Source organism: Kogia breviceps, chromosome 7, assembly GCF_026419965.1.
Source record: "Kogia breviceps isolate mKogBre1 chromosome 7, mKogBre1 haplotype 1, whole genome shotgun sequence".
NCBI lineage: Eukaryota > Metazoa > Chordata > Mammalia > Artiodactyla > Physeteridae > Kogia > Kogia breviceps.
The window spans coordinates 37986309-38013373 of record NC_081316.1 but is presented as its reverse complement, the minus strand read 5'-3'; the positions used below and the strand labels follow the sequence as shown (position 1 = coordinate 38013373).

Below are 27065 nucleotides of genomic sequence, written 5' to 3'. Positions count from 1 at the left end.
TCTTCGTTGCTGTGTGTGGGCTTTCTCTAGTTGCGGCGAGCGGGGGCTACTCTTCATTGCAGTGCACGGGCTTCTCATTGCAGTGGCTTCTCTTGTTGCAGAGCATGGGCTCTAGGCCACATGGGCTTCAGTAGTTGTGGCTCATGGGCTCTAGAACACAGGCTGAGTAGTTGTGGCCCACGGGCTTAGGTGCTCCGTGGCCTATGGGATCTTCCCGGACCAGGGCTCGAACCTGTGTCCCCTGTGTTGGCAGGCGGATTCTTAACCACTGCGCCACCAGGGAAGTCCCGGCACGCATGGTTCTTTTCGGGGACTTTGGTACGTAGACCTTGGCCCTGGAAATGCATACTTCTTACCATTGTTCCTGAATCCAGCTATCCCTTGATAAATTTTTTGTTACTTAAGGAAACTAGGGGTTTCCATTCCCTCCAAAGCTAAGATATAAATGTGTAACATAGTGAGGTGGTGGGGCTCACTCTTGCTCTTGTAGGAGTTTCAAGAGAACGTCCTGCTTGCCAGCCAAAGGAGGCTTCTCTTCCCTTGGCAATTTTGTATACAGAAGATCTATGCCTAACCTATACTTTGGAATAAAGAGAATTAGGTGTACAGATTGTGGTTCCCTACTTCTCTCCTTCTAAGATTTTCTTCAATAAACATTGTTTATATCTATAGCCTCTGGTGTTAGTGGTATTTGTGCATGTCACCTTTGCACAAGTGTTGAAAGTGGACATACGTGCCTAGTTCCTTATCTTATGGGGACTCTATTCAGTCTTTTATCATTGAGTTTGATGTTTAATGTGGGTTTTTCATTAAATTTTCTCTTCATAGTTTCAGAAAGTTTTTTAAAAATCATGAATGGGTGTTGAATTTTGTCAAATGCTTTTTTCCCCAGCATCTATTGACCTTTTTACCATTATATAATGTCTCTAGTAAAAATTTTTGAGTGAAAGTCTATTTTTTTATTGTGGGAAAATATACATAAGTTTACCATTTTAACCATTTTAAAGTATATTATTTAGTGGCATTAAGTACATTTTATTTTGTGCAACTGCTACAACTGTCTAATGCCCAGATTTTACATCACCTAAAATGGAAACTCTGTACCCATTAAGCAGTCAATTCCCATTTCCCCTCTCTCCATACCTAGGAAACCACTAATTTGCTTTCTGTGTCTGTGGATTTGCCTAGTCTGGATATTTAATATAGATGGGATCATACAACATGTGTCCTTTTGTCTTTGTCTTCTTTCACTTAGTAATGTTTTTAGAGTTCATCTGTGTTTCAGCATGCATCAGTACTTCATTCCTTTTTATGACTGAATAGTATTCTACTGTATAGCTATACAACAATGTATTTATCTATTCATCACTTGATGGACATTTGAGTTGTTTCTACCTTTTAGCTATTGTGAATAGTGCTACTATTCATGTACAAACTTTTATTTGAACACTTGTTTTTAGCTCTTTTGGGTACATACCTACGAGTAGAAATGTTGGGTCATACGGTAATTCTATGTTTTCTTAGTGAGTAACTGCCAAACTGTTTTCCATAGTGGCTGTACTTACATTCCCACCAACAATTTATAAATGTTCCAGTTCTCCATATCCCCACCAACACTTGTAAACTTTCTCTATTTTTAAATTTTAGCTCTCCTAGTGGATGTGAAGTGGTATCTCATTGTGGTTTTGATTTATGTTTCCCTAGTGCCTAATGACATTGAGCATCTTTTCAATGCTTGTTGGCCATCTTCTTTGGGGAAATATCTATTTGAGTTCTTTACTCATTTTAAAATTTCATTGTTTGTCTTTTGGTTGTTGAGTAATGAGAATTCTTTACATAATCTAGATATAAGACTCTTAGCAGATATATGATTTACAAATATATTCCCCCATTCTGTGGGCTGCCTTTTCACTCTCTTGATAGTATACTTTGATACACACAAATGTTTAATTTTGATGAAGTCCAGTTTAATTATTTTTCCTTTTGGTGTCATACCCAACAAATCATTACCAAATCCAAATTTATGAAGATTTACTCTATATTTCCAGCTCTTATTTGGGTCTTTGATCCATTTTGAATTAACTTTGTACATGGTATGAGGTAAGGATCAAGCTTCATTCTTTTGCGTGTGGATCCAGTTGTCCCAAAATTTGTTGAAGAGATTATTTTTTCCCCATGGAATTGTCTTAGCACCCTTGCTAAAATTAATTGACCATAGGTAAATGGGTTTATTTCTGGACTCTCAATTCTGTTCCATTGATTGATATGTCCATCCTTATGCCAGTAGCATACTGTTTTGATTACTGTAGCTCTATAGTAAGTTTTGAAATCAGGAAGTATGAGTCCTTTAGCTTTGCTTTTCCTTTTCAAGATTGTTTTCACTCTTTAGGGACTTTTGTGAATTCATATGCATTTTAGGATTGGCTTTTTCATATCTGCATAAAAGGCCATTGGAATTTTAATAGGGATTGAGCTGAAACTGTAAATTGATTTGGGGAGTATTGCTACCTTAACAGTAGTAATTTTTCCAATCCATGAACATGGGATGTGTTTCCATTTATTTATTTCCTCTTTAATTTTTTTCAGCAACGTTTTGTAGTTTTCAGTGTACAAGTCTTGTACTTCCTTCATTAAATTTATTCCTAAGTACTTTATTATTTTTGACTCTATACTTAAAATTGAATTGTTTTCTTATTTTCCTTCTTTGATCGTTCATTGCTGGTGTATAGAAATACAACTGATTTATGAGTGTTGATCTTGTATCCTACAACTTTACTGAATTTATTTATTAGCTCTAATAGGTTTTTTTGGTGTGTCTGTGTTTGTGGATTCTTTAGGATTTCCATATATAGGATTATGTCACCTGCAGATAGAGATAGTTTTACTTTTTCATTTCCAATATGGATGCCTTTTATTTCTTTTTCTTGCCTAATTATAAGTGGCTCACTTTAGATTTAAAGACACAAAATCTACAGACAATAAATGCTGGAGAGGGTGTGGAGAAAAGGGAACCCCCCTACACTGTTGGTGGGAATGTAAATTGGTACAGCCACTATGGAGAACAGTATGGAGTTTCCTTAAAATACGAAAAATAGAAATACCATATGACCTAGCAATCCCACTCTTGTACTTATACCCAGAGAAAACCATAATTTGAAAAGATACATGCACCCCAGTGTTCACTGCAGCACTATTTACAATAGCCAGGACATGGAAGCAACCTAAATGTCCATCAACAGAGGAATGGATAAAGAAGATATGGTATGTATACACAATGGAATATTACTCAGCCATAAAAAAGAACAAAATAATGCCATTTGCAGCAACATGGGTGGACCTAGAGATTGTCAAACTGAATGAAATAAGTCAGACACAGAAAAACAAATATCATATGATATCGCTTATATGTGGAATCTAAAAAAAAAGAGTACAAATGAACTTATTTACAAAACAGAAGTAAAGTCATGGATGTAGAAAACAAACATGGTTACCAGAGTATAAGGGGAGGGGAGGGATAAATTGGGAGACTGGGAATGACATATACACACTGCTATATATTAAACAGATAACTAATAAGAACCTGCTGTATAGCACAAGGAACTCTACTCAGTACTCTGTAATGGACTATATGGGAAAAGAACCAAAAAAAAAAAAAAACAAACAAAAAAACAAGAGTGGATATATGTATATGTATAACTGATTCACTTTGCTGTATGCCTGAAACTAACACAACATTGTAAATCAACTGTACTCTAATAAAAATTGAAAAAAAAGAGAAAAAAAATAAAGACACAAATAAGCTGAAAGTAAAAGGATAGAAAAAGATATTTCATACAAACAGGAACCAAAAGAGAGCTGGAGTGGCTGTACTGATATCACAAAAATTAGACTTTAACACAAAAATTATTGTTGGAGACAAAGAAGAATATTATATAATGATAAAGGGGCTAATGCAGAAAAACATTAAAGAAAATTCTATACTGAATTATGATTTTGAAAAATAATCTCTTAGTAAACTTATGAATAAAAGGAAATTTCTTCAACCTCAAAAAAGATATTTATGAAAAACCCACATCTCGGCTTATACTCAGTGGTGAAAGACTAAATGGTTTTCCCCCTAAGACCAGGAACAAGGCAGTGAGGCTTCCTTTCACCACTTCTGTTCAACATCATGCTAGAAATTCTAGCCAGAGTAATTGAATAAAGATTTATCAAATACTTTACATCAGCTGTTTTAACTATGTTTAAAGAACTAAAGCAAACAATGTCTAAAGAACAAAAGGAAATATGAGACTGGTGTCTCACCAAATAGTGAATATTAATAGATAGAAATTATTTTTAAAAAACTGAATAGAAATTCTGAGGTTAAAAACTGAAGTGAAGGGCTTCCCTGGTGGCGCAGTGGTTGGGAGTCCGCCTGCCGATGCAGGGGACACGGGTTCGTGCCCCGGTCCGGGAGGATCCCACGTGCCGCGGAGTGGCTGGGCCCGTGAGCCATGGCCGCTGAGCCTGTGCGTCCGGAGCCTGTGCTCTGCAACGGGAGAGGCCACAACAGTGAGAGGCCCGCATACCGCAAAACAAACAAACAAACAAACAAACAAAAAACTGAAGTGAAAATTAACTGGAGGGGCAAAACAGCACATTGAGAAGGCAGAAAAAAGAATCAGTAGACTTGAAGATAGTATAGTTCAATATCTGGGCTTACTCAGGGACAGTTTCTATTGATTGCTTTTTTTCCTTTGTATGATCCATATTTCCTTATTTTGTTTAATGCCTCATAATTATTTTGTTGAAAAACTGGACATTAAAAATGTATAGCAAGAAAACTCTGTGAGTCAAATTCTTCCCTCCCAGGGTTTACTTTGCTGATGTTTGTAGTTTGTTTGTTTCCTGACTTTTAGGAATTAATTCTGTCATCTGTATTCTTTATTACACATGAACACAGAAGCCTTTGTTCTATTTGTTTAGTTGTCAGCCAGTGATTGGACAGAACTTTCCTTAAATATTTGGAACCAAAAGATATCTCCCAGTCTTTGCCGGAAGGCTCTGTGTGCAAATTGGGGCATGCCTTCAACACTTAGCCAGGCAGTTTATAACTGTGCCTTAGCTTTCACTTCCTGCTTTCACAGAACCTCTTGGTTAGACAGAGCTAAAGTTTAGGATCTTCTCATGTTTTTCCCGAGCATGCACTCACCTGCATATAGCCCTGAGCCTGCATGTGGCCTTATTCTAGGTAGGAGATTCTGATAGTTTAGATGAGGCTGTGATGATGGAGAGGAAAAATCTAGGTGATCTTAAAGAGGTATAATTCACTGATTATTAAGTGTACAGATAGGCACATATGTTATTTCAAAAAAGAATCTTTTGTTTTAAAATTCTGCTGGTGAATAATTTAATCTTTTAAAAACCCATCTGAGAGACTATCTTTTTTCCTTTGTTGATTTGCTTCATTTTGAACTCTGTAATGAATCTGTATTTGATTCTAAGACAATTGGTCTATCTATTCAAAAAATCAAATTGTAAAAGGAAGTTACTATGAATCTTTTTCTAACAAGAAATTTCTTCCTAGTGGATATTTTGACATACGTTGTCTGGAAGATAAGTGGCTTACCTGCAACTCGTGTAATTGGAAGTGGTTGTAATCTAGACTCTGCCCGTTTTCGTTATCTAATTGGAGAGAAGTTGGGTGTACATCCCACAAGCTGCCATGGTTGGATTATTGGAGAACATGGTGATTCAAGTGGTAAGTGTAAACTCATTATCATTATATAATCACACTTCTTATCTTGAATAATGCTTTTTTCCCTTAAATATAGCTGTACAGCACTTATTTTTTGGGCATATTACTAACTTTTTCTATTTCTTTACTTTCAGCCTTTTGTGTCATTGATTTAGCTACCTCTCATAAAATAGTGCATAGAGCATATAGCTATTTTATTTTTTTTTATTTTTTTTTTTTTTATTTTTTTATTTTTTTTTTTTTGCGGTATGCGGGCCTCTCACTGTTGTGGCCTCTCCCGTTGCGGAGCACAGGCTCCGGACGCGCAGGCCTAGCGGCCATGGCTCACGGGCTTAGTTGCTCCGCGGCATGTGGGATCTTCCCGGACCAGGGCACGAACCCGTGTCCCCTGCATCGGCAGGCGGATTCTCAACCACTGCGCCACCAGGGAAGCCCCATATAGCTATTTTAAAAGTCAGTGAGTGTTTATTTTGTCTAGAGCAGTTTCATTGTGATTTTAAAAACAAAGTTATTAAGATATAAAACACATCCCATAAACTTTACCCATTTAAAGTGTATAATTCACTGTCTTTTTATTCAGAGTTGTGCAACTATCACCACAATCTAATTGTAGAAAATGTTCATCACCCCAAAAAACTCCCACTCGTGCGCTCAGCCCCTCTGTAGCCCCAGGCAACCATTAATCTACTTTCTGACTCTAGATTTGTTTTTCCCTGACTTTTCATAGAAATAAAATTACTTAATATGTGATTTAAGCTATTACTTATGTCACACGAACCATTTTCTTTTCTTAACTTAAACATTTAATCTCTTCTACACAGTTAGAACTTTATACTTACAGTGTTCTCTAATTATGTCATATGTGTAAGTCTTCTTTCCATAATGCTAATAGACCTGTTGAGAATAGGCACCATTTGTTCATTTATTCAATCATCCATTTGTTTATTCAAAACATTTAATGAGCCCTTCTCTTTTCTTTATACTTCAAGGGTCATAGTATAATAAATACTTTTGATTTGACTTAAACAAATACTTCTTTGACTAGTGCCTTAATTTGACCTTGTTGGCATGTGTTATTGTCTTAGCTCTTCCTCCTGAAAATTATTAAAAGTAATTTTGCGGGCTTCCCTGGTGGCGCAGTGGTTAAGAATCTGCCTGCCAATGCAGGGGACATGGGTTCGAGCCCTGGTCCGGGAAGATCCCACATGCCGTGGAGCAACTAAGCTCGTGTGCCACAACTACTGAGCCTGCGCTGTAGAGCTCGTGAGCCACAACTACTGAGCCCACATGCCACAACTACTGAAGCCTGTGTGCCTAGAGCCCGTGCTTCACAACAAGAGAAGCCACCACAGTGAGAAGGCTGCGCACCACAACAAAGAGTAGCCCCCGCTCACCGCAACTAGAGAAAGCCCGCACGCAGCAATAAAGACCCAACACAGCCAAAAATAAACAAATAAATTTATATTTTAAAAAAGTTATTTTGCCAGATATGTTTTAATTTCTCCCATTTAGTATTCCATGATTTTATTTTTAAAAAACCATGTATGGTTTAATAGTATGGTGTTAATTTATTGCTCTTTTCCCTCTTATAATATTTTATCATTTCTTATAGATTATTTTCTTTGTGGATTCTATATTTGTATCTTGCTTAAAATGCCTCCTTATTACACAATTATAAGTAAATTCTACTACATATTTTATAATACTTTATAATTTTATTTTTTACCTTTACCTCTTTTGTCTATTTGAAACTTATTTTTATATATGGCGTAAGGTAGTAACCTAACTTTATTCTTAAAAAACCCACTGAACTTAAACAACTGATGCAGTACTGGGAAGAAGAGATCCTTCTGAGATTTATTTCTTTCAGTGCCCTTATGGAGTGGAGTAAATGTTGCTGGTGTTGCTCTGAAGACTCTAGACCCTAATTTAGGAACTGATTCAGACAAGGACCAGTGGAAAAATATCCATAAACAAGTTGTTGGAAGGTAACATTAGTCATTCACTTTCTTAGTGCCTTAATAATCAATTGTAAGAACAGATTTTGCAGACAAAAAGTATAAAAGTTGATCTTTGCTTTTTGTGAGATAAATAACATTCTGAAAATCCCCCAATTCAGATTTACATAATGCATAGCTTTCTTCTGGGGGGCATTTTTCAAATAGAAAAATATACTTCTCACTTCATTAGAACTCATATGTGTTTGAGAACAATATAGCATAGTGATTAGGAGCATGGACTTTGGAACCATGTTGCCCAGGTTTTTTCAAACCTGGCTTCACCATTTATTAGTGGTGTGATATTGGGAGGTTATTTAAAATATTGAAAGCTCAGTTTCCTCATATTTAAAATGAGGATAGTAATAGAGCCAACCTTAGAGGGCTATTATGAAGAGTAAATGACTTAGTATGTGTAGAATGCTTAGAATGGTACCTAGAACTGATTAATTAACTGATTAAGTTCACAAGACTTGATGAAAAGAAACATGAAACTGATGGAGATGATCAGAAGTTAACTAATTAGGTTTACTTATAAATGAAGTGTCTGACTCTGTACACATCCCCTGAATAGCATATGTGATTCTCCTTCATGCTTTAACCAAGATACATATTAATAAAATTATAGAACTTAGAAATCACTTTTGGATATTCAAAACTGGAATATTAAATCTATAAAAGCCACATGTCTTTTGAATGTATATTTATGATAGCAACCCTACAAAAATGTATAAGAATTAGGGCAGAGACTAAAAAGGCACACAATATAACAAAAAAGTGATTATGGGTTAGTTTTATTCTCTACATGACTTTTAGTTAAAAAAAATATATTGTTTTCTGATCTTAAAGCACATGACCACTTTAGTGGGTATAGAGTTTCAGTTTGGGAAGATGAAAAAGTTCTGGAGAGGATGGTGGTAATGGTGGTAAAACATTGTTTAAGTACTTAATGCCATTGAACTGTATGCTTAAAATGGTTTAAATGGCAAATTATACCACACTTATAAAAAATAAAATGATTATTGTACACGGCTACCAATAGTGGTCTAGAGTTCAGACTGTCAAACTAACAGTACATAATAGACTTTAAACTAGCATTAAGTTTATCTAGCTTAGTGAAAGGATACTGGACAGAAGACACAGTATGGAATATTAGCATTTACTTCAGGAGGTGTTGCAAATGCTCAGGTGTAGCTTCTAGGCCCCATCACTACAGGGGGCACACTCAGTTGCAAAGCATGAGAGCACACTACCCCAGCACAGGAAAGCCACTGCCTTTGTTTCCCAGCAGTTTTTAATACAGTTCTTGTCACATAGCCCTCAGGATTTGCATGCTTGTTCCAAGTCTTCTAGTCCTGGTGCAGTGCACACATCAAGAGTTACATAATATGCAATGCTGATAACTTTGTTCCATTATGATTACTATTCCACATTTATCTTAAATAATTTATACATAAATAATTTATGTATTTATTTTCTTTTTTCCTATTTCTTTAATTGTGATAAAATACACATAACATAAAATTTATCATCTTAATCATTTTAAGTTTATAGTTCAATGGTATAAAAACCATTCATAATCTTCTGTAACCATACCACCATCCATCTCATAACTCTTCATAATTTAAGACTGAAACTCTGTATCTATGAATCAATCCCTCCCCATTAATCCCTCACCCCAGGCACTGGCTACCACCTTTCTACTTTCTGTTTTTATGATTTTGACTACTCTAAGTATATCATATAAGTGGAATCATACAGTATTTGTCTTTTCGTGGCTAGTTTATTTCACTTAGCATAATGTCCTTAAGGTTCATCTGTGTTATAGCATATGTCAAAGTTTCCTTTTTAAGCTGAATAATATTCTGTTGTATGTAAATATACTACATATTGCTTATCCATTCGTCTCTTGATGGACTCTTGGGTTGCTTCCATGCTTTAGCTATTGTGAATAATGCTGCTATGAACGTGGGTGTACAGATATCTCTTCAAGATCCTGCTTTCAATTCTTTTGGGTATATACCCATACGTGGAATTGCTGTATCATGTGGTAATTCTATTTTTAGTTTTTTTGAGGAATCACCATACTGTTTTCCACAGTGGCTATATACCATTTTATATTCCTACCAGTAGTGTACAGGAATTCCAATTTCTCCAAATCCTCACCAACACTTGTGTTTGATAGTATTCATCCTAATGTATGTGAGGTGGTATCTCATTGTAGTTTTGATTTTCATTTCCCTAATTAGTGATGCTGAGCATTTTGTCATGTGCTAATAGGCCATCTATATATCTTCTTTGGAGAAATGTCTGTTCAAGTCTTTTGCCCACTTTTGAATTGGGTTGTTTGTTTGTTTTGTTGTTATTGTTGTTGTTGAGTTTTAAGAGTCCTGTCTATATTCTGGATATAATCTCTCATCAGATAATTTACAAATATTTTTTCCATTCCATAGGTTCTTTTTTTACTCTTTTTATAGTGTCTTTGATGTGCAAAACTTTAAAATTTTCATGAAGTCCATTTGTCTGTTTTATCTCTTGTTACCTTTTGTGTTCTATCCAAGAAATCATTGCCAAATGCAATGTCATGAAGCTTTTGCCCTGTGTTTTCATGTAAGAGTATCATAGTTTTAGGTCTTATGTTCAGATCTTTGATTCATTTTGAATTCATTTTTGTAAATGGTGTTAGGTCAGGGTACAGTTTTAATTTTTTGCACGTGGATATCCAGTTTCCCCAGCACCATTTGTTGAAAAGACTGCCCTTTTCCCATTCAGTGGTCTTGGCACACTTTTTGAAAATCAGTTGAATGTCAGATATGTAGGTTTATTTCTGGGCTTTCTATTCTGTCCCACTGGGACTGTATGTTTGTCTTGATACCAGTACTATACAATTTTGATTACTGTAGCTTTGTAGTAAGTTTTGAAATCAGGAAGTGTGAGTCATCCAGCTTTCAAGATTGTTGTAGCTCTTTAGAGTCTCTTGAGATTCCATATGAATTTTAGGGTGGGTTTTTCTACTACTGCAAAAAATATCTTTGGGAATTTGATGGGAATTTCACTGAATCTATGGATGGTTTGGGGTAGTATTAACCTCTTAATAATATTAAGTCTCCAATCCATGAACATAAGATGTGTTTCCATTTATTTATGTCTTCTTTAATTCCTTTCAGCAAAGTTTTGTAGTTTTCATTGTACAAGTCTTTCACCTCCTTGGTTAAGATAATTCCTAAGTATTTTGTTCTTTTTGATGCTATTGTAAGTGGAATTGCTTTCTTAATTTCCTTTTCAGATTGTTCATTGTCATTATATAGAAATGCAATTTTTTAATGTTGACTTTGTATCCTGCTACTTTACCGAATTCATTTATTAGTTCAGCAGTTTTTTTATGTGTGTGTATAGAATCTTTACGGTTTTCTGCATGTAAGATCATGTCATCTATAAGTAGAGATACTTTTATTTCTTCCTTTCCAATTTGAATGCCTTTTATTTCTCTTTCTTACCTAATTGTTCTGGATAGAACTTCCAATACTATGTTGAATGGAAGTGGCAAAAGTGAGCATCCTTGCCTTATTCCTGACCTTAAAGGAAAAGCTTTAGTTTTTCACCATTGAGTATGACCTTCACTGTGAGTTTTTCATATATGGCTTTTATTATGTTGAGGTAGTTTCCTTCTATTCCTAGTTTCGTGAGTGTTTTTATCGTGAAAAGGTGTTGAATTTTGTCAACCGATTTTTATGCATCAGTTGAGACAATAATGTGGTTTCCCTCCTTTATTCTCTTAATGTGGTGTATTACATTGGTGGATTTTAGTATGTTGAACCATCCTTGCATTCCAGGAATAAATCATGGTGTATAATCCATTAAATACTGTTGAATTTGGTTTGCTAGTATTTTGTTGAGGATTTTTGCCTCATTGTTCATGAGGGATAATGGTCTCTAGTTTTTTTTCTTTTCTTTTTTTTTTTTCTAAGATACAATTTACTCTTTACAACCAGGGTCCACAGGTCCAGGCTGCAGAGTGGCAGCAGAAAGCAGACACTCCAATCTGGTTCTGGGTAACCTGGTAATAAAAATGAGCCTGTAATGCCCCTCTGGCCTCTTGAGACACCACAGCCTCGCTGCCTAAAATAACTAGACCTCTGGAAATATTAAATAGGAGAGTGATTTCCAGGGGGGAAATTTTAAAGAAGATGCACATGGGAAAGGCCATAGAAAGTTTGCCAAGTTAAATTTGGTACATAACTGTGTTCACTTGATATCCAAAGTGTGTGTGGTCACTCCTGCCAAAGCCTCAGTATGGCTTATAGTTATTCTGATGGCCACCATGTCGCTGGTTCTTCCCATAATTTGTACCACCCTGACTGTAGTCATAGCTGGGGCCTGATAGCCATAAGGTGAGTAGTCATAGCTGCCATAGCCGGGTCCGTAGCCCTGGTTCCAGTAGTTGCCATAGCCCTGATTCCAACTCTGACTCTGACCTCCTCCACTTCCACCACCACCACCGCTGCCTCGGTTCCCTTGGTTGCCACCCCCATGGCCCCCAGAGCCATACTGCTGCTGTTGATAAACCTCTTTGGGCTGAGCCACCTTGATTTCACACTTACTTCCACTGATGGTGTGGAACTTTTTCTCCAGAACTTTCTTCACAGGTTCCTCTTCTTTAAAGGTGATGAAAACAAAGCCCTGTCTTTTGTTCAACTTTGGATACACTGAAATCTCAATGGCTTCAATCTCCCCAGACTCACTGATCTTCTCCTCAGTGGCTTCAGGATTCAGGCTCCCCACAAAAATTTTCTTTACTGGGTCTTTCTTCATGGCCATGGCTTTTTTGGGGTCAATGACACAGCCATCCAGCCTGTGCTCCTTCTGGTCTAGAACCTTCTCCACACTGGCTGCATCTATGAAGAGGATAAACCCAAACCCTCTTGACCAGCCAGTGTTGGGATCCATTCTTATTGTACAGTCAACGAGCTCTCCAAATTTGGTAAAATAGTCCTTTAGGTCCTTTTTGCTGGTATCCCAGCTCAGGCCACCAATGAACAGTTTTCCTGCATCCTTCTTGTTCTTGCTGACGTTTATCTAGTAGCCCTCCATGCTGTTCTGGTTGCCAGCCTGGGGCGCCGCGCTCCCGCCTTCAGCACCCGCTGCGACCCCCGTGCCGGCCGGTGACTCACCTTCAGGGGTGGCCTTGTGTCTGTTGTCGGTGGCGCCCATTGTCTCCATGGGTTGCTCCTCACCCACTTCCGACATGCTAGGCCGTGGTGTACGGCTCCAACCCAGAAGCTTGCCCGGGCCCATGTGGTGCCTCCACCTCTAGTTTTTTTCTTATAGTGACTTTGTCTGGCCTTGGTAAATGGGTAATGCTTAGAATCAGTAATAATGGCTCCACTTTCATTTCTGATTTTAGTAATTTGAGTCTTCTCTCTGTCTCTTTTTTTTTTTTTTTTTTTGCGGTACGCAGGCCTCTTACTGTTGTGGCCTCTCCCGTTGTGGAGCACAGGCTCTGGACGTGCAGGCTCAGCGGCCATGGCTCACAGGCTCAGCAGCCATGGCTCACAGGCCCAGCTGCTCCGCAGCATGTGGGATCTTCCTGGACTGGGGCACGAACCCGTGTTTCCCTGCATCGGCAGGCGGACTCTCAACCACTGCACCACCTGGGAAGCCCTCTCTTTTTTCTTAATTCATCTAGCTAAAAGTTGTCGATTTGTTGATCTTTTCAAAGAACCACTGATTTTTTTCTATTGTTTTTCCATTCTCTATTTTGTTATTTCTGATCTTCATTATTTACTTCCATTTGCTAGATTTGGGTTTAATTTGTTCTTTTTTTTCTAGTTCCTTAAGTTGTAACATTAGATCGACATCTTTCTTTTTTTTTAATGTAAGCATATATGGCTATAAGTTTACCCTTTAGCACTGCTTTCTTTCTGACCAATAAGTTTTATGTTATGTTTTCATTTTCATTCATCTCTAAGTATTTCCTAATTTCCATTGTGCTTTCTTCTTTGATCCATTAGGTTGTTATAGAGTGTGCTTTTTAATTTCCACAGATTTGTGAATTTTCCAGTGTTACTTCTGTTATTGATTTCTAAATTCACCTCGTAAAAAAAAATAAATAAAAAAAATAAAAATAAATTCACCTCGTTGTCAGAGAATATACTCTGTATGATGCCTGTCTTTTTAAATCTATTGAGACTTAATTTGTGGCATAACGTATGGTCTATTCTCGAAAATATCCCATGTGCACTTGAGGAGAATGTAGATGCTGTTATTGTTGGGTAAAGTGTTCTGTTTGTCTGTTAGATCTAGTTGGTCTGTGGTGTTGAATTCTCTCTTTCCTTACTTACCTTCTGTTTGATTGATCTATCCATTATTGAAAGTTGAATATTGAAGTATTCAATTAGTATTGTAGAACTGTCTATTTCTCCCTTCAGTTTTGTCAGTTTTTGCTTCATGTATTTTGATGGTCTGCTGTTAGATGCATACATGTTTATAATTATTGTTTTATTTTCTTTCATTTTTTTAATTGAACCTCAATTAGTATGTAATGCTCTTCTTTGCCTATTGTAAACTTTTCTGATTTGAAGTCTATTTTATCTGACATTAGTATAGCCACCCCTGCTCCCTTTTGGTTACTATTTGCATAAACTATCTTTTTCCATTCTTTCACTTTTAATCTATTTGTGTCTTTGGCTTTAAAGTAAGTTTCATGTTGACAGCATGTACTTGGCTCATGTGTTTTGATCCATTCTGTCAGTCTCTTTTGATTGGAGAGTGTAATTTGTTAAATTTAAAGTAATTACTGACAGTGGGGGCTTCTGTCATTGTGCTATTTGTTTTCTATATGCCTTAGACCTTCTTGTTTCTCATTTCCTGCATTACTGTCTTGTTTTGTGTTTATTTTTTGTAGTGAAATATTTAAATTCCTGTCTCATTTTAATAGCTATATAAAATAGCTCTATAATAGTTATTTTCTTTTTCTTTTTTTTTTTTTTTTTTTTTTTTTTTTTTTTTTTTTTTGCGGTACATGGGCCTCTGACTGTTGTGGCCTCTCCCGTTGTGGAGCACAGTCTCCGGACGCGCAGGCTCAGTGGCCATGGCTCACGGGCCCAGCCGCTCCGCGGCATGCGGGATCTTCCCAGACAGGGGCACGAACCCGTATCCCCTGCATGGGCAGGCGGACTCTCAACCACTGCGCCACCAGGGAAGCCCTATAATAGCTATTTTCATTTTGGTTGCCATGGGGGATTACCTTTAGCACCCTAAAGTTATAATACTCTTATTTGAATTTCTACCAGCTTAACTTCAATAACATACAAAACCTCTGCTTCTTCATAGTTCCATCCTCACCCCTTTTGATTGTTGATGTCACAAAATTGCATCTTTACACAGTTTGCCCCAAAATATAAACTAATAATTCTTTGAAATGCAATTGTTTCTTAAATTTGAAAATGGGAGTTATATACCAAAGTCATAGTAATACTAGCTTTTAAACTAATTTTTTTAATGTATTAGTTTCTTAAATTATGCAGGAAACAAAAAGTGTAAGTATAAACCATTGTTACAATATTACTAGCTTTTATAACTGCCCATGCATTTACTTTTACTGAGATATTTATTTTTTCACATGGCTTCGAGTTACTGCTTATTTCACCCTGCCGGACTGCCTTGAGTATTTCTTGCAGTACTGGTCTAGTGGTGATGAACTCCCTCAGCTTTAGTTTCTTTGGCAAAGTCTTAATTTTTCCGTCACTTCTGAAGAACAGTTTTGCCAGATATAAGATATGATTCTTGGTTGACAGTTGTTTTCTTTTTATCACTTTAAATATATCTGCCCAGTACCTTCAGGGCTCCAAAGTTTCTGGTGAGAAATCTGCTGATGATCTGATTTTTCACTTTTCTTCAGTCTTTTTTCTTTCTGTTCCTCAGAGTCAGTAATTTCCATTGTCCTATCTTCAAGTTTGCTGATTCTGTCTTCTGCCTGCTCAAATCTGCTTCTTAGTCCATCTAGTGATTTTTTTCATTTCAGTTATTGTGCTTTTCAGCTCTAGAATTTTTTGGGGTGGGAGTACTTTTTAGGTTTTATATTTCTTTATTGATATTTCCATTTTGTTCACTCAACATTTTCTTGACTTTCTCTACATCTTCCTTTAGTTCTTTGAGTATCTTTAAGACAGTTGTTTTAAAGTGTTTGTCTAGTATATCTGCCATCAGTTTTTTTTTTCCCCAGGGAGTTTCTGTTGATTCATTTTTTTCCTTTGAATGGGCCATACTTTTATATTTCTTTGTATGCCTTGTGATTTTTTGTTGTTGTTGCTGTTGTTGAAAACTGGATGTTTGAATCTAGTAATATGACAACTTTATCAGATTCTATCCCTTCCCCAGGGTTTGCTGGGGTTTTGTTGTTATTGTTATTGCTTTTGTTTTTTTGATTGTTGACGGCTGTTTCTGTGCCAAGGACCAACCTGGAGTGTACTCTTAAGGTCTTTGAGGTTGTTTCTAGGTCTGTGCTTTTCCCTGGGCATACGTGGTTACTTTTAAATTTCTCCCAAATATGCAACTGCTTTTGTATGTTCTGGTCTTTAACGTCTGGCTCCCAAGAGGGGAAAAAGAAATATTAAGGGAAGGGGGAAAGGGTGCCTGCCCTTTACATTCCTTGGAGGTTACTTTAGACAGAGGGGGAGAGGCTTGCAACAGTTGTGGGGAGGTGCAACAACAATGGCTTTGCCCTCTTTGTCTACACCTCTGTCATCAGAAGCAGTAATCAGTCATTAGAGAACAGATCTCTGATATTTGGAGGAAAGGGTGCTTTTCACAGGCTGTGCACAAACTGCTTTGGGTACATGTGAACAGCCCTGCTACTCTGCTAAGGGCTGAAATTGGCTGAAACTAACCACAGTTTAACATACAAACCTTCCCCTGGAAATTTCAAGCTTTCAGAAGACTCCACAGTTCCCCCAAAAGTTATATCAGACAGATTCTGGCAGTGCAGTTATTGCCTAGTTGGGGAGATAGATTCCTGGTGCTTCCTACTTCTCCATCTTCCTAGAATCCTCCAGTATTTAACTAGATTTTTAACCCTAGAAAACTGTTTTGTGAAAAAGCAAACTCAAAGTCATCTTCCCAGATACTCCTGCCTTTTTGGAAAGGGTCCATACCTGCTGTTAACCATTTACCCATGACCTGGGTGATTATCTTTGTATCATATATTCTTCATAGTTCCTATGACAAACATGTCCTAATATTTTACACATAGAAAAAAAACAAGCTTGTATACACCTATAATCACCAGGATCTATAAGATCTAATAGGTAACCAAAATCCCTCACCAGAAGTTTTGGTAATTCTTAACTGATTGGACTATCTTATTTTGCCCTTTTATTTACTATCACTTGTGCCTTATTAAAGTTATTGATAGATGCATTTGTGTGTTCAGTTTCTCTAAAGCAAATTTATTTCTTCTTCTAGTCAAACTATTTCCACATCAATTGGAAGTTTCAGGTCAATATCCCAAAATATCTTTTCAGTGTGATAATTTTTATTGGTATGTTTCATATTCTTTTTTTTTTTTTTTTTTTTTTTTTTTTTTTTTTTTTTGCGGTATGCGGGCCTCTCACTGCTGTGGCCTCTCCCGTTGCGGAGCACAGGCTCCGGACGCACAGGCCTAGCGGCCATGGCTCACAGGCCCAGCCGCTCCGCGGCATGTGGGATATTCCCGGACCGGAGCACGAACCCGTGTCTCCTGCATTGGCAGGCGGATTCTCAACCACTGCGCCACCAGGGAAGCCCTGTTTCATATTCTTAAATTTCCTTAAGTGGACCTACAAACCTTTGTTATGCCACATAGCTTTGGATAAGAGATTAAGTTAATGCCTAGTAAATGAAACATATGTTAATATTACAGTATCATTTCATATCTTAACAAAAATGTCCCTTACCCATATATTGTACCATATATTTCCAGTTACAGGGACCACTAGAGGTCATTTCCGTAAATGCAGAAATCTAACTGATCTGGAGGCTCAGTTATAACCCAGCCACTAAGGAACATGTTTTAGCCAATACTGGTTTCCAGATGTCATAGAGTAGCCCATCTTTATCGGGAGGGAGGTCACAGTGTTAGGCTTTTGTCTGCCCAGTCCCAGATAATTGTACTACAGGGACTGCTAGTTTCTTTTTCATTTGAAACACTATTGCTATAAGGGAATAGTGATTAAGATCACATTTTCCACTGAAGTCCTGTATGCTTTCAATACCAAACACTGCAACACATTACAGATCAGTACTCATTCCAGTTAGTCCTCTCAACAATGCAATGTCCAGCATTAAATTATTTGCTCCTTGTCCATTTAGCAGAGGATCTATAGTTACAAAGAATCCTCAGGATACTGCTAGTACTTATCTAAAAACAACTCAACTCTTTTATATTATAGCCTCTCACTTTCCAGTGCCTAACTAACAGTTGCAGGGGAGTGACATCATGATTTAATAGGATGTCTTTCCAGGTTCTGAATAGAGCATTTAGTTTATAACATGGGTCAGTTTTTGTCTTAAAATACCAGCCTTGAAACTGCTTGTTCTCTATCCTCCCTTTTACACCAGCGGTTTTAATTTCATTAGGATGGTTAATAACATCTAAAGGATTATGTTTTTAGCCATTTTCTTCTCAACCCTATTCTCTTTCTCAAGACATTTTGTTAATTCTTGAGAGGGTAAACCTGTCATCCAGATTCTACTGGTAAGATTTGTCCCCATTTATCTACTGCAAAGCTTTCTTCAACTCATATACCACTAGTCAATCAATCTCTAGGCAAAACTTTCCTTCCTTTCTTTTTACTTACCCCACAGAGCCTTGGTTATATTGAGGATCTGAAAGTTAATTTTAATTTTGACATCAATCCTCATGGCCTCTAGTAGTACCCCTGGTTTTGGATTGATAAGTCAAATCACAGGACACCACAATAAGTGTAGTCCAGGCCCAACTTTCCTGTGTTGAGCTTGTCCATTTACACGTCAGTGTAATTTGCTACCGAGTGTGTTGTGTGCAGTCCTGGGGCCTTGAAACTGTGCCTAGGTAGTTGCAAGACCGTCTGATGCAAATAATGATACTGTACATTCTGTGTTTCTTGTCCTGGATCCTTTTCTCAAAACTATATAAACTAAGAGCTAGGTTAAAACTTCTTTGTCCTTTGAGTTTTACTGTCAATCCAAACCTGAGATCGCTGTTGGTGGCAATGCAAAAATAAAATACATATTTATTGTAGAAAATAAGAAAATTCATAAGCATAAAGAAGATAATGTCACCCCGGGGCTTCCCTGGTGGTGCGGTGGTTAATCCGCCTGCCAAGGCAGGGGACATGGATTCGAGCCCTAGTCCAGGAAGATCCCACATGCCACAGAGCAACTAAGCCCGTGCGCCACAACTACTGAGCCTGCTCTCTAGAGCCCACGAGCCACAACTGCTGAGCCTCCGTGCCACAATTACTGAAGCCCGTACGCCTAGAGCCTATGCTCTGCAATGAGAAGCCACTGCAATGAGAGAAGCCCACGCACCACAATGAAGAGCAGCCCCCTCTCGCTGCAACTAGAGAAAGCCCGCGTGCAGCAACGAAGACTCAACGCAGCCAAAATATTAATTAATTAATTTAAAAAAGAAGATAATCTCACCTGTAAGCCTGTCACTCAAAAATAATCACTATTAATAATTTGGTGGGTTGATATGATTCTAAAGTTCCTATAAAATGCATTATGTTTTTTACAAGGCTGAGATAAGAAATTACATAATGTTTAGGATTATTCTATTTTCCTTTGAAAATGTATCATGAACATTTCCCCATACTTCAGTATGTTGTTGATTTAATAATATATTCTTGGGAAAAATGTGTAACTCGGCTTATAATTATATAAAATTTAAATTTACACTGGCACCTTAGTAACAATATTATGTGGTCAGCAAGATATATATGCTAACTTTCAAGGTGATCCGAGTCTATGTTTGGATCTTTACGAAAAAAGTTTCATTTTGAGTGGCACAATGATCTAATACTCCACCTTTATGATAAATGAAGGGTGAATTATTATTTGAAGTGAATAATGAAGTTTATGAGAATAATATAGAATTTTTTATTGCCTATTCACAAATAATTTCAAGAAGACATCTCTGAGAAAATTTTAAGAGTGGTATTGACATGTAGGTTGCTTCAGAACAGATGCTTGAAAAATATTATGTTCTCTCTGAATCAACTTCTCATGAATTTGATTTTCTTACTTTCCACAACTGTAGTGCCTATGAGATTATCAAGCTGAAGGGGTATACCTCTTGGGCTGTTGGACTGTCTGTGACAGATCTGGTAAGATCAATTTTGAAAAATCTCAGGAGAGTGCATCCAGTTTCCACTATGGTTAAGGTAGGCTTAAATAGAATCTTCACTTATCTTTGTTTAAATATTGCTGAGTCTTTAACTATGTGCCAGGCATTATACAAAATTTTGAGAATATGTTGGTGAACAAAATAGACAGAGGCCCTGACCTCATAGAGTTTAATGAAAGATAGGAACTTAATAAAACAATTACAAAAGCAAATATATAATAACACATTGTGTTAAGTGCTATGATGACAAACTACGAAGTTCTTAGAGAATACAAGAGAATTTACTCTGAGGAGGGGGCGTTTGTGGTGGTTAGGGAAGATTTCCTAAGGAAGTAAAATGACCTAATCTGAATAATGAGTAGAAGTTAATTTGCAAGGCTGGACTAATATTCCAAGCAGAGGGAACACATGTGTAGGGGACCTGAGGTAGATATAAGTAGAGAGCACTTGAGGATCTGGAAAAAAAAAAAAAAGTCAGTTGTTGAAATGCACAGAGCAAAGGGAGCAAAGGGAAGTACATGATAAGGCGGGAGGAAGTAAGCAGGGTCAGGCCACTGAAAGTCTTATAAAGGGGGTTTGGGTCCTTACCAGAAGAGCTATGGAAAGCCACCAAAGGAACTTAAGAAAGGGACTGGTTTTACAATCTTTTTTTGTTAAAAAGATTCCTGGGGCTGTGATGGATGGAACAGATTTGAAGGGGACAAGAGTAGAGGTGGGTAAACTTGGGAAGAGGATGTGCATTAGCTCAGAACAGAGAGGATGGTAGTAGTAGAGATGAAGAGAAGGTGGCAAATTTGAGTTACACTATATTTAAGGGTAAAACTCATAGGTCTTGATAATGGAATGAAGTGGGAAATACGGGAGATAAAGGTCATTCTTAGGTTTCTGTTTTGCACAGTTAGATATATCATTATATAATCCACTGAGGAAAGGCATATTGAAAGAGAATCAGGTTTGAAGATCATGTTTGTAGTTATGGAGAAATTGAATTTGAGGTGCCTTTGCAATATCTGAGAGGAAATAGGCAGTTGGGTACAAGCTTCTGGAATTCATAAAAGAGCTTTGGGGCTTCCCTGGTGGCGCAGTGGTTGAGAGTCCGCCTGCCGATGATGCAGGGGACACAGGTTCGTGCCCCGGTCCGGGAAGATCCCACATGCCGCGGAGTGGCTGGGCCCGTGAGCCATGGCCACTGAGCCTGCACGTCCGGAGCCTGTGTTCCGCAACAGGAGAGGCCACGACAGTGAGAGGCCCACGTACTGCAAAAAAAAAAAAAAAAAAAAGAGCTTTGGGTTGGAGTTATAAATATGAGCATCATCAGCATAAAAAGTGTGTATTAGGACTCTTTTAGTTAAAAGCCACAGAAGCCAACCCAAACTAGCTTAAGCAAAAAGAAGATATATTGGCTCATGTAACTGAAATGCCAAGGAGGCCTGAACCACATGCTCAAACTATATCATTAGAGCTATCTTTTCTCTCCACAATCTTGGCTCATCTTTTCACTCTTTATTGGCTTCAAGCTCATGTGGACTTTTTCCATCGGTCAACAAAGATGGCCCCCAGCACCTGCAGGCTTAGAGCCTATAGTATCAGGACCCTGCCTCTCCCTTTACCCATATTAATTGGCCTTTCTGGGATCACTTGTCCATTCCTGTGATACTTGTCAGTTTGGAGAGAGGCAGTTCCTGAAAGGAAAAGAGAGGTTCTGTCAACATTAAAAAAAGAGAAAGAGATACTAGACAGGCAAAGATAATAGATCCCTTACACATGGTAACTGAAACCATGAATTTCAGCGAGCTTGCCTAAGGAGAGAGTATAAGTGAGAAGACAGATTGAGATTGAGTCTTGAGGAATTTCAGTATTAACAGTAGAGTTTATAGTGTGAGTCCACGAAGTTGACTAAGTGGTGGCCAGAGTTAAAAGAAAAACCAAGAGAACATGGAATCATGGTAACCAAGTGAAAGGAGGATGCCTTAAAGATGAAAGGATTGGTTTTCTGTTCTTGATTGATGTGAAGTCATATAAAATGAGGGTTAAAAATGCCAGGAAGATAAAGTAACAGAGGTCATTGATAACCTTAGCAGATGTTTAATAAAGTAATAGAAATGAAAAATTCTGATTGGAGTACACCAGTGTTTTCTTAACTTCAGCACTATTGATTTTGGGCCAGATAATTCTTCATTATTGGGGCTGTCCTGTGCATTGTGGGATGTTAGCAGCATCCCGGGCCTCTACTCATTAGATGCCAGTAGCATACCAGTTTTGACAATCAAAAGTGTCTCCACAATTATACTCCAATAAAGATGTTAAAAAAATGTCTCCAGATATTACCAAATGTCCCTTGGGAGGCATAATCACCTCCAGTTGAGAACCTTTTAAGTAGACTGGAGAAATTAAAGCCAGTATAAACAGCTCTTTTGAAGTAAGTGGCTGTGAAATTAAGGAGAGAGAGCAGTAACTGGAGAGGAAAACGAGGGCAAGGCAATAAGCAGAGAGGGTGGGATCCAGAGCACTGGTGAAGGTATTAGTCCTAGAAAGGGGGGACAACTATCTTTTTTAATAGGGGATAACAAAGAGAAGATAGGTAGTGAATCATATAGGTTTGTAAATTTGGCATTGGAAGCATCTGATGACTTCTATCTTTTTAGTGAAAGGAGACAAAATCATCTACTGAAAGTCAAGGGAGGTATAGAAAAGTCAGATGTTTGAGAAGATTTGAAATCATCTTTGTAGATAGTGAGAAATAGAATTTGACAAAAAATAAAGGCAGAATTACTGTCAGGTGGATGCTTATTTGAGGTAGATAAGCATTAACTTTGACAAAAGTTAAAGATCAGCTTTGTTGTGTGGTTTTCTCTAGGGACCTGAGTGCAGGCGTGGAGAAAGTAGATAACTGAATTCATCTGGGTTTGGGTTTTACTTGTGGAGTGTTAAAGGGGGAGAGAGAAGAGAGGAAGACAGAGAGATAGATAGAGGTGTAGGTAGTTTTGGTTTCTATACTTGTTAAAAATGAGGTTGACCTTCTGCTAAAGGGTCACAGTCAAATTTAAGACCATTGCCCTTAAATGTTATCTACATACAAATGAATAAATTACAAAAAGAAGATGAGTAATAAAGAATTTAAGAAATATTTATAAAAACTAAAAATTAAAATAGGCAAAGGGTCTTAGGGTGTAGCAAAAGAGTTACAAGAAAGGAGTATAAGTTGGATATGGAGGAACCTCATAACAAGGTTCAGAGTAAGATACTTGGGGTGGGAGAAGGTCCCATGAGCTAAAGACAAGAAACTGGAAAGAAAGGGAATTGGTTCACTTATCCACATGGACAATGAAGTCACCAAGGATAATGGCACAAACTGGGATAGAGAGAGAAGATTGCATGGTGTCAAAAGTCTTTTATGAGTGAGATGGAATACTCAAGAGGTCTGTAGACGGTCATTAGAAAGGGAAGAAGAGCTGAATAAGATGGGCCTCAAAAAATAGGAGGAATTTTTTTGTTTTTAAGAGAGCAAGGGATTAATAATTTGGAAGAGACAATGAGGAATATACAGTGGATTCCACACTCTTTTGAGGATACAAAGGGTTGTGGGAGAATAAGCAATTACCCCCAGAGGGCTCCTGAAGAAGAGTCAGGGAGGCATCAAATGAATGCTCCTGAAAAGAGATTGAGTAATATGGGATGAGTTATAGTTTATAGGAAATACTTAAACATTTGACATTAAGAGCAGAATCATTTATATGCTCTTAATCTTTTTTCCCAGTTACTTCATTTTTATTACTTCACATTTTCAGCAAATAAAGTTGCCAATAGAGTTTATTTAACATTAATATATTAACTTGATTTTTTGTCAGATAAATAGGGAATTCTCTTTAAATAACCATTTCCTCACTTCATGGCCAGTCTATGAGGAAAGGAAGCAAATTTCAGTGCATCCAGGGGTCATACTGCCAACCAGGCATGACGCTTAAAAGGGAAGAGGACAGGCTGAGGGGGGGCAGCAGGTCATGGCAGTAACAGGGCTAGGCCAGGGCAGCCTTGGAGGTCAGGGCCCTTGTTTCCAGTCTACCCAGCAGCCCCCAAATGGCATAATGGCATATGGACATACATTTCCAGTTCTAATCCAAGAAGCCCTTTCTAGTAGGAAGAGATACAGTGAAAGGAGAGAGAGCAAATTCCTGAAACACTAACATGGAAGGCAGGAGGGCTTTTGCTCCAGCCATGCTGCCTTGTTCCTGATGCCACCCAGCCCCTGGCAGCTCATGGTAAAGCTCTAAGAGGTACTGTGCTACACAGAGGGAGCGACAGAACGATCAAGGACAGGAAAGGGAAGCAGGGGCGGGCAAGTGTGACTGCAGCTGGACTGTGGCTGGGAAGGGAATGTGGGCTGACAGTCTGGTGGGACAGTGGCCTTCCACGGCGAGGCACAGACCAGAGCGGAGCGAATGTGAGTAGAGCCTGGCAGGGGACCCTGAGGAGAAGACATGTGGCTGTTCTGATGGAGATCAAGAGGTTGAGTATAAAGTGGCTACCAAAATGAGGGAGTTGGACTGCAGTGGAAAGGGTGGATAGGGAGTCCCTCTGTGGGCCACTAGAGTAAAACAGGAACGCCGGGCTCCTGAGGGGAGCCCCAGAGACGGTGAGAGGGAAGCTTGGCTGAGTAGTGCCTGTGGGCTCTGAACTATTATGGGAAGCTGGGAGGCACCACTCCAGTGTCAAGGAGCCTCTCCCTTTCTCAACGCTAGTTCCTGGTAACTTTACAGGCACACCTGGAGGAACAAGACCTTCCCATTGCCTCATCCAACCCTACACTCTGGGGTAAGAAAAGGCAATGGGTGATAGGGGGCAGAGAGGTGTGAGAGGTCTACTGGGTCTTCTTACCTTCCAGGGAGGAGGTGGAGGCTGGTTTGTGGGCATGTAGGCATTGTGTGGTAACCCAGGTTGTAATAGGCTCTAGCAGCTGCCTCTACAGCCTTGGCTTCAGCTGCAGGAGTGGAGGGAACATCAGGGCTGCTGATGGGAGGTTCCATGGCCCTAGGATAGGGTGGTGGCCATGGCTGCACCTATTCCACGGCCCTGTCCATCATGGAAGGTCCTGGATAGAAGCCAGATGGTAGGCCGGAGGGCAGGAGTACATTCCATTGGTGACTGGCAGGGGAATTACATAAACCCTGCTGAGCATGTGAGTACCTGTAACCTTAGGCTCCACCCGAGGCTCCACCTCTGGAAGCTTGAAAAGCCACCTGTTAGCATCTGTTGTCCAAACTCAGTGGCATCCCCTGATGTAAAGATTATACAAAGCAGAGCCTGCCCAGCCACTTCCTGCTTCTGCCTTCACTGTTCTCTTGATTATTTTGCACCAAACACAGCCTGCTTGATCTCACAGTCCTTCATCAGACTGCATGGCATTCTTCCCCTTAGAAAGAAATATGACAAGGGTAAGGGGTAAAATAGACAGTGCCCTTTTTGGCCCCTTTGAAGGCATCTGGCACATTCTTCATATCATTAAACACCAGTTCTCACATGGTTATAGGACACTGGGATGCTCTTCGTATTGTTGACGATCACTCTACTGCCCTCCAAATGACTCTTGAGCTCCACAGTCTCTGTGTATTCTTAGTCTGAAGCTCTCTTGCATAGCTGCTTTTCCATATCAGGTTACTGAATAATAACCTAATTTTGCCTTTTAGGGCTTATATGGAATAAAGGAAGAAATCTTTCTCAGTATCCCTTGTGTCTTGGGCCAAAATGGTATCTCAGATGTTGTGAAAGTTAACTTGAATTCTGAGGAGGAGGCCCTTTTAAAGAAGAGTGCAAACACACTTTGGGATGTCCAAAAAGACCTGATATTTTAAAACCTTTTAATGTTCCATGTTTTATAGAACAGAAGATAGTAGACTGTATATTTTACATTTTGAAAGTATTTTCACCCGATCTTTAAAAAATAAAAAAAATTGGACCTATGACATAACTCCAGCCTCTCAAGCCTAGAAAAATGAAATGGTAAACGAATTTCTCTATTCTAATGATACTCAACCTGTACAGATGTAAGTTATACTTCCAAAGTATGTCATATATGTAAAAGTTGTCTTCAGGTTTAGTAGAATATGTATAATGATCCATTTAATATAGAACTTATGATTCTTCTCATAAAACAACAAAATTTCTAGTACTGAAATTTCATTTTGTGCTTTCTTCCATCAGGGCACCAGCATATTCACTTTATATTGCTTCATTAACTTTATGTGTTTATACATAATCTTTACTAAGTACTTATTTTTAAGACAATGTATATCAGAAGGAAAATAGAAATATAACTTCATGGTATAAAAAAATTAAATGAAATATCTTCAACCCTGCAAGTATTATACCAATTAATATAAACTCAAAATAGTTGATTTGGCCCCTCTGTTGAAATACCACACAGGGAGTTTAGACCATCCTCTAGGTTATTCTTTTAGCAAACTACTACTATGCTTGCTGTGTTATGGTTATACATGATTTCTGCCCTCAAGTATTTCACAGTGAGTATTTAGGGTACCTCATCTAACTGGTTATTGATGGATGCTTGGTAACAGTCAATTGGTAGCTCCCTCTTGGTGTCCAAGGTAGGAGTACATGTGCTTCATACAAAAATATATATTTCCTTGATTCCACAAAGAATTTAAGGCAGCTATAGGAAATACACAGTGAAACAAAAACTGAAAAATCAGGACCAAGGTAATTTACAAATTAGACTAGGACAGGACCAGTGGGAAAAATTAGAAGGCATATATGCACACCCTGAGGACCTACATGGCTCTAGTGGAGGCAAACCCATTTGGTCAGAGAGTTACGGTTCACTCTCTGTTATTCTTGCTATTTAATAGCTTTCATTTCAGTCATCTATTACTGAACATAATTAGTTTCCCCTTATTTTGTTGTGTACTTTTATTTCAACTCTTCCCTTGAATGTACAAAATATTGTCAT

The 27065-nt window shown here is 38.2% G+C and overlaps 1 protein-coding gene and 2 pseudogenes across 1 annotated transcript in view; 1 reads left to right on the top strand and 2 right to left on the bottom strand.

The window, feature by feature from the left end:
* LOC131759557 (L-lactate dehydrogenase C chain) overlaps positions 1 to 20318 on the top strand; it is a 39753-nt gene extending 19435 nt beyond the window's left edge. Inside the window, exons 4-6 of the mRNA XM_059068884.2 lie at positions 5570 to 5743; positions 7611 to 7728; positions 18996 to 20318. Of these exons, the coding sequence (XP_058924867.1) occupies positions 5570 to 5743; positions 7611 to 7728; positions 18996 to 19002 (299 nt within the window). The 3' untranslated portion in view covers positions 19003 to 20318. The remainder of the gene's footprint in view (positions 1 to 5569; positions 5744 to 7610; positions 7729 to 18995) is intronic.
* LOC131759561 (heterogeneous nuclear ribonucleoprotein A/B pseudogene) lies at positions 12026 to 12984 on the bottom strand (annotated as a pseudogene).
* Positions 20319 to 21735: 1417 nt separating the features above from the next.
* Positions 21736 to 26169, bottom strand: LOC131759661 (WW domain-binding protein 2-like; annotated as a pseudogene).
* Between the last annotated feature and the right edge of the window lie 896 nt (positions 26170 to 27065).